Source organism: Phyllostomus hastatus, unplaced genomic scaffold (assembly GCF_019186645.2).
Source record: "Phyllostomus hastatus isolate PE091 unplaced genomic scaffold, TTU_PhHast_1.1 phas_contig_150, whole genome shotgun sequence".
Lineage (NCBI taxonomy): Eukaryota > Metazoa > Chordata > Mammalia > Chiroptera > Phyllostomidae > Phyllostomus > Phyllostomus hastatus.
Window position 1 is genome coordinate 7,686,676 of NW_025333611.1, and position 13,609 is coordinate 7,700,284.

Genomic DNA, 13,609 nt, shown 5'->3' on the forward strand with positions numbered 1-13,609 from the left:
CTGTGGAAATGAGCAGTAATGAATTCAGAGTGTTTGGTACACGACAGGTGCTCAACCAATGGCGGACGTGGGCCCACTACAACCACGCCAAAGACGACAACTGCTGACCACACGTCCCTGGTTCAGAGAGCAGCGGCGGCAGCAGCACCGTGTGGGCAACCATGGATGTGGGGCCGGAGGCCTTTAGTTGCAGCTTTGGCTCTGGCCTTACTGATGAAATGTAATTTTTGTTGAGGAATAAGTTTTGTATCATGGGTTTCTAGTACGGTGCCCGGGATGCTGCTGGCACATAAATGCTACAGAAGAGAGAGCCCTATTCCTTAACTCCTTTGAAACCCAGGACCCTCATCTGTGAGGTGAGGGGAGATGGGTTATGAGGACCAAGCGACAACATGGTAAGAAAACCAGTAAGCTCTCTTTATACACTGCCAGGTGCTTACAGGTATTAGACATGACTTTTTAAAAACAGATTTTATTTATTTATTTTTAAAGAGAGGGGAAGAGAGGGAGAAAGAGAGGGAGAGAATCATCGATCGTATGTGCTTGGACCAGGGGCTGAACCTGCCACCCAGACTTGGGCCCTGACCGGAATCGAACCAGTGACCCTTTGCTCTGAGGAACGATGCCCAACCAGCTGAGCCACACCGGTCAGGGCAACGTGAGGTATGATTATGGTTGGACCAAAGTAAGATTCCTAGCATAATTAAGAGTACTGATGCGATCACGTGACCCTCTCAGGTTTAGCCTGTGCGAAGTGCTTTCAGCCACCACATCCCAGCCTCTCCCAGCCCCTAAAGGGTGGGGGAGACCTGGTGGTTAATGCTGCTGGACACGTGTCCAGGAAGGATGTGGCTCACCTAAGACCGGAAGGTATAAGCGCATCTCGTACCTGCTGAGAGCCCAGGCCTCTGGACTCCCACCCAGTCTCATCAGATCTGCTGACAATGGGACCCAACTCTTATTTTATCAAAACATGGTGGGGGGCCCTGGCCAGGTGGTTCAGTTGGTTGGGGTGTCATCCCATGCACCGAAAGGGTGCGGGTTTGTTCCCCAGCTGGGGCGTGTACAGGAGGTAACAGATCAGTGTTTCTGCCTCACGTCAATGTTTCTCTCTCTCTCTCTCTAGAAATCAGTAAACATGTCCTCCAGCGAGGGTTTAAAAACAAACACAAAAAACCACAGTGGGAAACTAGATCTCCGTGCTGCGTTGTGAACATTCCTGACAGAGAGACACATCGAAGTTTGCTCATTCCCCAGCCGAGTGTCTCCGCACACACGGATTCTTCGAGTTAATTTAAATTCCATATTCACATCTCTAGCAATCCATCAGGACTGATCGGGGGATAACTCCCTGGCTGCTGTTCTCCAGCTGCTTTGAAGACAGAGCGAAACGGCCGAGTCTGGCAGCGGCTCCACTGTGTGTGGGACGACAAAGGGGTGACGGATGCTTTCTCAGATGTTCTTTCCAGTGGCTCCTTCACTGCGCCAGTGCGCCTCACACGGCGGGCCATCCACCCTTCGGAGAATCGGATGGAACTACTACACTCACTGCCCAGAAACGCACACGTGACAAAGCTTGGCATACAATGACCTGACCTTGCACTGCAGCCGCCTGCCCTTGGTCCTTCAGGTCCTGCAGCCTCTGCTGCGCCGTCCCTTACAGCTAACTACACCGGAGCTGAGGGGGAGGGGGAGGTGGGAAGCTGGATTAAGGCGGATGAGCCAGGGTGTGAGGCGGTGAGAAGCTGCGCTGAGACTTCTCTCTGAGACAGGAAGTGGAGTGGCTCAGCACCAGAGGGAAGACTGCAATCTCTTTGTCTCTCCAGAACTGATCCCCGCACACAGGCATTACTCCAGACTGGGCAAGACCCAGGGTTCAGAGTAGTCCCCTTCAGAGGGGACAAGAAGTGGCTGTCCAAATGCAGAAATCCGGTTGTTTTGCGGGACCTCTAGGGGGAGCTGCAACAGTACACTGGAAGTATTTTCTCCCTACCTGACTGGTGTTCAATGTCTCCTCCTTTCTTCACAATCTTCCAAATTGTCTTCGGGAAACCACTCCTCCCACAGCTTCACTGGGTTCCCACAAAGCTGACTTCAGTCTCCCTCCTAGACCTGGGCATGTCGCCCATGCCTGGACCTCCTGATCAATCTGATTCTCCCCACCCTACATCAATGACTGGTTCACCCAGAAAAGCTGTGAGTATCAGACTCCAAACTTGTTAAAGCTATTGGGAAAGGCAGGCACGCTTTCCACCAGTAGCATGGAAGCCTAGAACTGCTGGGGTCGTCTTGCCCCTTTGACAGGTAAGTCCATCCACACAAACACAAGCAGGGTGGAGAAAAGGGGTGAGACTGAGTCCTTGTAGCAATCACTTAAGTCCCTGGATAGAGCTGGGTCTGAAGCTCATTTCCCCCAGGACCGTGGAGTTCAATAAGCCAACAAATTCTCTTCTTTGTTTCCTAGAGTTTCTATCCAATTTCTGTCACTGCTGCTCCCAGAGAGGGGGCAGAAGTGAACAGCTGGGTGCTGACACTCCACCTGGACTGGCTGAGAAGGTCCATGGGCCACACTGCTTCGCCTGAGGAGAAATGGGTGCAGCCCACCTGCTTCTGTCAGTAACACAACGCCCTGCGGGATCCTTCCCGGTGAGGCTGGTTGCGCATACACTACGATCATGGACACGAAGCCGGATTGTCCAGGGTTCAAATTCTGACGTCACCACACTGGAAACCGATCTTGGATCTCGCCTTCCTCTTCTCTAACTTGCAGACCATATGAGATAAGCTATGCTGTACGGTTGCTTCTGATATTCAACGAGATAATGCACATGCAGACGCTTTAGTGCAATGTCTGGCTTGTAACAGATGCTCCGGAAATGTCAGCTTTGCTCATTGTATTAATTTTATTTGTGGCAGTAGAACTCCACTACTCGGGATTCTGTGAAGCCACAGAACATCCGAAGTCACTGGCATCTGACGTGGTTTAACAGCGCAGCTCGCTCCCAGTGGGCAGGATCCAGTCTCTTTAGCCTGCTGCTAATCCCAGTGTGTTCCTTCAAGCCACACTACACACAGGAGCACTGGAAAACTCCGACTACAGGGACGGAGGCCAGCAGGGGAAGAGGTAAGCAGGCTCTAAGGTCCAACGGATCCGAGTTCAGAGCACAGCCCACCCCTTACCTAGCTAAGTGTTGCTGGGTCAGTCATTTCCCATCTGAGTTTCGGAGAAGGTGAAAATATGAAGACTGTAATGTTCGTCTTCATAATCTTCGCCAGATTCAGCGAGGGGGGGCATGTAAAAAGCCAGGCACACGGCCGACCCTCTCCAACCGTACTCACGTTGCCAGACCATCCCACCCCCGGCCCGCAATTACCTCCTCTTAGCCTCTTCGTATCGAAGGCGCAGTCTGACCTTCTCTGCCAACTGATTGTTGCTGCTGGGGCCGAACTGGAGGAAAGGAGGAAGTCAGAAGTTATGTGGCTGTCATGACTGGCGCTGCGCTGGGCATCAAGAACGCAGGGGAGACGTGACAGTTCTTGGGGGAAGGAGCTAAGTATAGCCCCCAATGGCGGAGCTGGCTGGGCGCGCTGCAAAGAAGCCGGTTAGGCAGAAACACGCTCCTTCCTTCGGGCCATGGGAAGAGCCCCAAACGCAGACATCAATCACGTCTAGAAGAGAAGCTTATGGCTCAGAATATCATCTCGCGGCCACAAATGGCCTGGAGCCCATTCAAGCCACGGAAGCATGGAGGACAGCTGGTCGGGAGGAAACAGGGACAGCCCATTCACAAGAAAAGCCATTCTGGGGGCACTGCGGAGGAGGTCAACTGAAAAGAGCTCAGGAGGCTGCAGCTGGGAATGAGACACTGGGTGAGTGAGGAGAAGATTCTAGAACTGGAAGGAGGCACACAGGTTCTTCTCACATATTTCAGCCCACAGCTGGCTTGTAGCTGGACCCGTGGGTGGTGGTGGTGGGGGGGGTGAGGGTGGGGTAGGCCTGTTTGCCATCGAGAGCAGCAAGAAGCTACAAGGCTCAGCCCATCAGGCGTGGGTATAGCCTCTCTTCACAAGTGGGAGCACGGCTACAGAAATCAGACAGGAATAGCATTTTAGCCACAGAGGCTGGGCAGTGACTCGTTCAAGGTCACCTGCTCTAGAACACAAAAGCTCCCCAAAGCAACGGACTGCCACGGGCCAGGTCACAGGCCAGGCCTGGACAGAACCTGCACCATTCATCGACCACGACCAGACCGAGCTTGGGAACCGGGAGCCGCGCAGCTGCCTGGAGGCTGCACGCGCTGTTCTGGGACGAACAGGGGGAACACGTCCTCTCTTTTCCAGCTGGGGAGAGAAGAACAGAATGGCTCTGCAAAATGGGACGAAGGAAACCAGAGAAAGACACCTGGTCCTTCAAAAACACTTTCTGGGCAGCACCCAGACACAAGCACATGGCCGGGTGACAGTGAACACGGGGATTCATGGGAACCTTTCCTCACACCACTGTCTCCCGACAGGCCGGGGCCAGGAGAGTTCTGTAAGGGCACGGGGCTCCTGCAGGCTGCGTCAGCAGCCAGCCGCACAGACGACCACCAGCTGGCTCCTTTGGTGAGCGGCAAGAGGGTGGCTGGCCGTCACAGCAGCCCCCCGGCAGCAGGCACTGCTACTCACACTTCCCGAGATGTCTGTCTGGGAGCTCACGTCCAGGAACTGTTTCGGCAGCAGGAAGCCGGGACCCTCCAGAGAGCTGCTGCTGGACCACAGGTCGGAGTGGGACCCCCCGTCGGTCCGGAAGCCATCCTTCAGCATCGCAAGGCTCTGAGGCAGGGAGGACAGCTGTGGTCAGCGACACGCTTTCCGTCCTGGGAGGGGGCTCCGGGTCTGCCGCGGCCCATGCACCTTTCTCTCCACCTTCCGTAACCTGGGAGGAGCCCACGCTCATCCAGACTTCCTAGTTCTGTCTGTTGTAAAGAGCCAGCAGTGAGTGGGCACCTGCTAGGTGCCGGGCACTGTGCCGCACACCTACCTGGGAGACAGGTGTGGATGCTGGCCCTGGAGCCACACATCCTGGGTTAGAACGCCCACTCGGCTACTCCCCAGCTGGGTGATCTGAGCTAGAGGATTACCCTCTCTGTGCCTCAGTTTCCTCTCCTGCAGAAGGGGAGTAATCCTAGATCCCATCGCAGGGGCCATGACGCCGATTCAACGAGACGCCCAGAGTAAAGTGCTAGTACAGCCCACACTCAGACGCTGTCAGCTTTACCATGGCCTCTTTGAATCCTGGCCACAGCCCTGCCAGGAATGACTTGATCCCCGCGTGATCCACAAAGGAGCGGCTACACGGAGGGGCTGGCAACCGACAGAGCCAGGCTTTCCTGGTCTGTGTGGCACGAGACTCGGTGTTCCGAACTGCCACTCACAACAGGAACACGTCCCACTGCCCGCCAGTGCCTGGTCTGAATGCTTTCACTGGGCTGCCGTTCTGGGCAGGAGCTTCAGAATTACTGTTTGTGCTAGAGGGTAAAGCTTCCTTCGCCAAGTCACTTACGGCCTCTCTGAGCCTCAGACCCCTCACCTGCAGACGGGAACAATAATATCTCCGAGGTCAGGGGAGTCCCGCGAGAGGCAGTGGGACGGACCAGGGTTACAAGAACGGCCTTCTGAGACAGGGGTTCACGGGCTTGAACCCTGGCTTTCCCATGTATTCTCTGAGCGAGGCAGCCTTTATAACTGCATGATGGGGGTAAAGTAAGGTTGGTGTCAAGGCTAGGTGAGGCACAGTGCATGCAAAGTGCTTGGCACAACTGCCTGGAACATCAATCACACCTATTATCATCTGTTCGGGTCCCAGCAGAGAGCCAGAACACACAATGAAATGCTTATAAAGATGCTACCTTTTGGCCCTGGCTGGTGTAGCTCAGTGGACTGAGCATGGGCCTATGAACCAAAGGGTCGCCAGTTCGATCCCTGGTCAGGGCACACGCCTGGGTTGCAGGCCAGGCCCCCAGTAGGAAGGGGCGGGTGAGAGAGGCAACCACACAATGATATTTCTCTCCCTCTCTTACTCTCTCCCTTGTCCTCTCTAAAAATAAATAAATAAAATCGTTAAGAAAAAAAAAAGATGCTACCCTTTGATGTCAACATTAACAATGCTGAGTCACCTTCCTCCATTTGGTCCCTTGAAAGGTAAGCCAGGTGGCTGGAACTAGCGGCAAGGGCATGACCTTCGGACTAGAGGGCTCCTGTTTCAACTGCCATTTCACACAGCCATGTGACCATAGGCAGGTGACTGAATGCTTCTGAGCCTCCCCTTCCACAAGCCCGAGGTAACTAGTGGTGGGAACTCAGGGGTCGGCGCAGCACGTGGCACTGGCCTGCGAGTCCGGGCACAGAAAGGGGCCCGGGAGAAACAGAGATGGAGCCCCCGTCACGGGAACTCCGCACCTTAATGAGATCTTGCTTTTCCTTCTCTCCACAGGTGATGGCCTTCTTGATGGCCTTCGTTTCTCTCAAGACAGCCTGAGCTTCGTCCAGTTTGTAGCTGCCCTGCGCATCCGACATCTTCTTATCGATTCTAGGAGACAACCAATGGGAAAGGTCAGAGATAGGGCAGGGGATGGGGCTCTTCCCCAGGAGGAAGCACAGACCACGGAGCTCCATTCCCTCTAGAAGTCTCCTCTCTCTGCTCCGCCTGTGGAATAAGGCACAGGAGGACCCTGTTAAATCACAAATGTCCCATAGTGTGGGGCTGCAGCGGCAACACCACTATTGGAGTCAAGGGTCCTCTAAGTGTCGGCTCTTACAGGAAGCCCTCCCAGATTACTTTCCTGGGTCCTCCAGGCTGCACTAGGTGTTCCCATAACGCATAGCGCATAGCTGCAACACTACGCTCGTTACGCTGTGTCACAGCAATTTATGTGACTTGGTGCTGGCAGGCTTGAATACGTTTGAGTAGTTTTAGTGTCTGGCACAGACTAGTCCTTTAGTACAGCTCTCTCAGCCTCAGAACTCTTTTAATATCTGAGACTGGCTCGTTCCTTGCTGTGGGGGGCTACCCTGTGTATTGGAGGATGGTTAGTGCCACCCCAGGTCTCTGCCCACTGGATGCCAGCAGCATCTCATCTTCAGCTATGACAACCAAAAATGCCTCCATACTTTGCCTAATGTCTCCTGGGGGAGAGAAGCAAAGTCACCTTCCTTAACAGGCATTCATGGAGCCAACACCACCACGAAGGAAAGGTTAGAAGGATGGAAACCACCACCCCACCCCGGCTACCACTCAGAGTGACCCCGGGCGTGGCCCCAGGGACAAGGAGCCTCAGCTTCCTCCTCTCAGAAAACTGGCTAATGTGTGCGCCCAGCCCGCACCACGGAGCTGTCCAGAGCAGCAAGCGGGATAAAGGAGAATCGGGGGTGAACCAGACAACTGTAAAGGATTAGAATACTTCTAGCCTGGAGCGCTTACAGGTTTATCTAGGTCCTACATACAGGTTCATTTTGGTGGGGGGGTGGATATATAAAATGTGAAGGGTCATGATGTTTTCTGAAGGTCCCCAGAGATGGCTTGGGCCCCAACCCTCTGGGGGAGGGGGCTGTGGCGGGGAAAGGTTCAGAGGGCAGAGATGGGTGTGAACTGCTTCCCATTTTCACCCAAGGAGAGGCCCTCGGGGACCCCACACACCCATCTGTGCAGGGGGGCCACTGCTCATAGGCAGTCCGCAGTGGTCTCCCGCTACACTGCACCGAGCTAAAAAAGTAACTGGCATGGGGAGCCTCGGACCCACCCAGGAGTAGGTTTTCATCCTGGTCTCATCAACGGTGCCTCTGAGGAGGGAGGGCGGGGAGGGGGAGGAGAAAGAGAGAGAGACCTGATGGAGGTCTCAGCTCAGCCCTCCCCCTTCCCATCCGTTAGTTCAGCTCCGCAGAGAGGAAACAAAGCCCCATTTATGTCTCCCCACTAAAAATAGCCTGTCTGTTCCTTTCGAGGACTCGGGCCTGGGCGAGCCTGCCAGGTCGGCAAAGGCTGGTCTCAGATTCAGGTTGAGAAACGCGTCTAAGGGGAGCTTTCGGCCTCGGAGGCCTCCCCAAGATGCTCCGGGGAGGGGAGGACCCCTGAGAGCGAGTGCCCAGGACTGGAGGGGGCCCTGCCCCAAATTGGGAGGGGCAGCAGGGTACATGCAGGGAAGACACTGTCTGCTTGAGCATATCCAGGGGCTGGGGGCTCTGGGCAAGGGGCTGTGCCCAGCTGTCCTCTGCCAACAAGGGGGAGGATGGCTTTGAATCCTCAGCAGGGCGAGACAGAAGCAGTCTGTCTCTGGGCCTCGGGCTCCTCGCACAGCCTCTACCTGATTTCTCTCGGAGGCCTTAGCAACCCGGGCTCTGGAATTTGGCTCCGGAGCGCAGCCCGCAGAGGGAAGGAACGCTCTTGGGATTGGGGTGGGGGAGGGGAACAAAGGGTCACCATTATGTACACAGTGAATGAATTTTTTTTTTTTAAGGAAATAGAAAAGTTGTGTGGCTGGAGGGAGGGGAGAGTGTATGCCTGTGGTTGGGGGGGGTCCTGTTTTAGGATTTGCACATTCCGCAGGGGTCCTTTCTCTCGGCACCGCAGACCCGCACGCCCGGGAGCCACAGCACAGCCGGACGGAGGAGCGGGGCTAGGCTCTGACGGCAGCCACCTCCTCCCCGTCCTACGGGGACCGCTCGCACCTGGGCAGGCGGCCTTGGGGACACGAAGAAAGACACCACACTGCCCTCTCTCCCGTGGGAACTGTGTGCCAGGTCCCAACTCCTTCCTATTCACATGGGCTCAGGGCGGCCGGCAGGCCCAAATGCCCACCTTCCATAGTGATTTTTCAGTCTCCCCTGAGAGGTACTGTCCACCCCTCGTCAGCCTTTTCTTGTGACAGTGGGTTGGTGACCATGCATGGAACACATGGCAAGTTAATCCGTCCTCCATGGAATGCAAAGAGAGGGCGCTAAGAGGAAGAAGTGACAGTACTGTCCCCTATGAAGGGATCTTATCTTTTTGGGGGGTGGGAGGTTGTACCTGGTACGATGGCAGGAAGGGTGGTATTAAGACGTGAGCTCCAAAATCCGGGAATACTGGGTTCCAATCCCTGATCTGCCGCTTTCCTAGCCAGGAGGCCTTGGGTATTGCCTTCAGCCCGCCAGTGCCTCACCTACACAGCGGGCGGAACAAACACTTCTCCTTGGGGGGGTACCGACAATGGAATGAGGTGACGGGGCCACAGTGCTTACCCAGCACAGCCTCCGGTTCACCCAAGTCCCTTCCCAAGTCCAAGCAGGCAACTAGCTAGAAGTCGCCCACCGCGTATGCACTTGACGTGAATTTCCCCATTCACTCTTCATAAGGACGTATTCGGATAGAGAAGCCGAAGCTCAGAGGAATGAAGTCACTTTCCCAGGGTCCCAGGGAACTGGGATTTGAACCCAGGCCATCTCCTCTTGAGGCTACATTCCTAGCCCTCGGTGCCAAGGTGTGCATTAAAGCAAATGCTCCCCGACATCTCACACAGGGTGCCAGCTTCCTGCTAGAGAGCGTGGGCAGCGGGAGTCTTATCGGGGCTGACATCAGACATCGGGAGGGCGGGAGGGCAGGAGGGCGGAGGGTGGAGGGAGGGGAGAAAAGGAGGATTGTCCTTGGGGTTTCAGCTCAGCTTACCCAACAACAAGAATTTTCAATGCTACTACAGGGTGACAAAGTGGTAAAACAGGTTTGTGGTGGCTCAGAGAATAATGAGCTGTGTTTTCACCAGAAGCTCCCGAGAACTGCAGGAAGGGGGAGGCGGGTTGGGCTCCTGCGGAGGGCCCCCAGGGCAGGATGATGGTGATAATGATGATGATGATGATGAGCACGTGGGAGAAGCCCTTCGAAGCTGCCTCCCTACTATAGTAGACGTCTGAGGAGGACACTTGCTTTATATGTCAAAAACAAGAATTTTCTAAGCTCACACCACTGCCCTCAAATGTCCATGGCCCTACCGAAGATTACCGAGAAGCATAAAGCAAGGTCCCTTACCTTAATGACATCAGAATCTGGTCTGAGAGAGACAGCATTGGCATACACACACACACACACACACACACACACACACACACACACAAATGACAGAGTACTTATATACACAACCATAATTTATAGTATAAAAAATACATCATGCACAAGCATGCTTTCTTATATCTTGTGTTGTGGGGGCACACAGTCACTCACCCCAGACAGTGGGGGTTTGGGGCCAGGAAGATGTTTATAAGACCAAGAGTTCCCTCAGCAGGGGGTCATGGGTCACTCGATTAAGAGGTCAGGGAGACAGACAGCTAAAAGCTAAAGGCCTGGGGCTCGGACCACGGATCGGTGGGGCTGGACTTGAGGTTCAGAGGATGAGGAGTCAGGGCGAGAGAGAAAGGAAGTGAGCTGTCTGTACAGATGTGCCTTCCCTGGGACTCTGAGTGGGATGTGCCTGCGAACAGAGGAAGCTACTAGACGTCCGCCCTGGAGCTTCTGAGAGAGCTGCCCAGCTGCTCTGTAGCGACTGTCTGATGAGCCCATCAGAGACACTGACCGTGAGTCAATGCACAAGCCGGGATGGACAGGTGGTTGCTCACAGTAAACACGTGCTTACCGAGCACTGACTCTGTGACTGTTTCCTCATCTGTAACATGGAGTTAGCGGAAAGAACGGTCCTTACAGAGCTGCAGTGAGGACTGAATGAGGTCGCCCGGGCAGACACGCTGCAAGTGCTTCCCGGCACCGAGCGACTGCTCTCGGCAAAATCACGGCCATGACAGTGAACACATCTGCTCTACAGAAACACAGAGCTGCGTCTTGCCTGGCTGCAAGCCGGCTTCCAAAAGTGAAAATCTCATTTGGTCTAAGTTTCCTGGAAGCTCCTCAAGTCACAGTCCAAAAAGTACAGTGGGTGTGGAATCATGCACACTCTGCTGGTAATTCATCGTGGGAGAGACACTTGTTCCCTCCACGGAACTCCCTAGGTGAAGCCATCTCTCAGTTTAGGGGCCATGGGAAGAAAAAGAGCTTGTTCTGTTTTTGTGCATGGGAGATTCTACTAGATCTACTGGGGAGGGGCGGGATGGGGGAAAAGACAGGCACTCAGAAATGTTCAGTACGAGTTTCTACACTGGCTCATAAAACTCAGCTGGGCAGCACAGAACTTTATGGGCTTCAGGAATTCAGGGGACGATGGGAACTCTGGTCTGAAATGATTCCTAGTTCCTCTTTCTAAACCCCAACACCTTGGGCGATATGTTCAGTAAATGCAGTGGAACAGAACTGGGACCACGTGACTGGAGAGCCACGTTTTATGAAGGGGGAAGGGCGGGGAGGTGAAGAGCCCCGTGGGGAGACAGAGGGCAGGGCGGACTCACTTCTTCAGGGTCTGAAAGCCATGCTCTTTGAACTGCAGCTCCTGCTGGAGGTGAACCATCTCCCTCTTCAGCTTGTTGACCTGGGTGACGAAGACCACACAGGGGGCCAGGTCAGAGGCTGACATCGAGCTGCAGGCCACCTTCTCCTCGCAGGGAAACCCAGAGCCCCCCACGGCCCCTGCACAATGACCCAGGTCAACACCCTCTGGGCCACATTGGTCACCATACTGCCCCCTCACCGATGCTGCCTTGCTCTCTGCAGCTGCCCACTCAGGCGGCACCCCAGCCTGGCCATCCTGCAGGCCATGCAGAGCCAAGCCCTTGCTCCGGGGACACAGGAAGTAGAGAGGAGCTGGCTGACCTGGGAGGGAGCCTGGCCTTCCCACTGTCCAGCTGGGTGACCACTCTCAAGCCCTCTCACCTCCCTCTCCTGTTCTGATGGATGGTGGCAGCCCCCGGGGCCAAGCACTACGTAAAGCAGGGAGTAGGTACGGGAGTGCTGTGCATGGATGCGAAAGGCAATGTAGTAACTTCAAGGCAGGCCTTAGCCTGGGAGCCAGAGCCAGCCTGTAGGAATGCCTGGTTTGGCCTGCAGCACTACTAAAATGTTTAAAATTACTTGCTAATATTTAAATATTGAGAAATTTCATATAATGAACCTAGATATATAGTTCTCCTCTAAAAATACTTGAAGATCTGCCACCCTGGCTGGTGTGGGTCAATAGGTGGAGCACCAGCCAGTGAACTGAAAGGCCGAGGGTTTGATTTCTGGTCAGGGCACATGCCTGGGTTGCAGGCCAGGTCCCTGGTTGGGGACATGCCTGGTTGGGGCGTGCAAGAGGCAACCAATCACGTTTCTGTGTCACATGGATGTTTCTCTCCCTTTTTTTCTCCCTTCCCCTCACTCTAAAAATAAATAAATAGAATCTTTAAAAAATAAAAGTATTTGAAGAGCTGCCAGCACTGAGCCCACATTCCTGAATGGCCACAGTAAGCTACAGCTAAAAGTCAACCACCCCTGTAGATAGAGCCCACTCTCTAGGCTACAGTCCCCACTGCTCCCTACTGCCCCACCCCCAGCCCTCTACCCCCTTTTATGTTTTCTTACAAGCACCTGAGTTGAACCTCTCTGAAGTGGAACAAAACCAGTGTTCGAAATATTGCCTTTAACCTTGAGCACCTCACTTACTGCCATGCCTCAGTTTCCACATCAGTAAAATGGCAAATGTGAAGAGGTTAAATAAGATCATGTAGAACCAGCAATAGTTAGGAAGATAGCACACACATGACATTAGGAACTCTGGAGTAAACCTGCGTCCCTTGTGACCTTGCATAAGTTACTTGTCCCCTAAGCCTCTGTTTGCTGATCTTTAAGTGCAGATAGTGACAGAAGCTACCTCATGGGGCTGTCGTAATGACATGAGATAACACGCATGAAACTTTCAGCACTGTGCCTTGTATACATAGTAAAGTGCTTGTGATGACGTATCTGCCATTACCAGTACTGTTACTATGACGACAACTGACTACCGCTACTACTGGTATTATGTAGGGCCTGTTAGCCAGCACTGGCTACCCCAGCCTGGTCTCTGCATCCGCTCTGGTCTTGTGGGGGAGCCTCAGTGACCCCCGCGCACAGTGCACACGAAGACGCCCTACCCTGGATTTCGCTGTGGCGATTTCCGCTTTCAGGATCTCAGGGTCGTACTTGGAGCTGGACGACGAACCGGACACCACTGCAACGAAAAAGGGAGACCAAATTCTGTAGAAGAAACACATTTGGGTGAAACTGGCACAGCTGGCCATCGAGATAAACCCAGGGAGGGATGACCAATAGTGAATAACCTAGATGTCCAACATTGGGGGATCTGTGAAATAAATGTGGTCCCTGCATGAAATGGGTGGGGACCACACAACTGGCGTGATTTAAAATGATGGAGCAGAATCCTGAACAAGGGAAAATGTCTAAAAGCTACTGTGGGAGGAAAACGATAGTTTACCAAAAACTGTCAGGACAGAATAACATAAATTAGGAAGCGATACACAATAAACAAATACATACATCCTGCATCTAAAAAGATCAGAGAGAAATAAACCAAAAAGTGGTGAGCACCCCAGTGAAGAAAGAGGCCATCAGCTTCCCCTCGGGTCCCTGTCCCCTCTCTAACCCTCCAGAGAGAAGAATTTTATATTTGAACAGGGCCAT

At 53.9% G+C, this 13,609-nt stretch overlaps 1 protein-coding gene across 2 annotated transcripts in view; it reads right to left on the minus strand.

Moving 5' to 3' along the window:
* WWC1 (WW and C2 domain containing 1) overlaps positions 1-13,609 on the minus strand; it is a 119,203-nt gene that overhangs the window by 34,543 nt on the left and 71,051 nt on the right. For both annotated transcript variants that reach the window (XM_045823060.1, XM_045823052.1), the window contains exons 4-8: positions 13,063-13,139; positions 11,404-11,483; positions 6,442-6,571; positions 4,669-4,815; positions 3,375-3,448 (exon numbers count right to left, since the gene is read on the minus strand). In XM_045823060.1, coding sequence (XP_045679016.1) covers positions 3,375-3,448; positions 4,669-4,815; positions 6,442-6,571; positions 11,404-11,483; positions 13,063-13,139 — 508 coding nt within the window. The remainder of the gene's footprint in view (positions 1-3,374; positions 3,449-4,668; positions 4,816-6,441; positions 6,572-11,403; positions 11,484-13,062; positions 13,140-13,609) is intronic.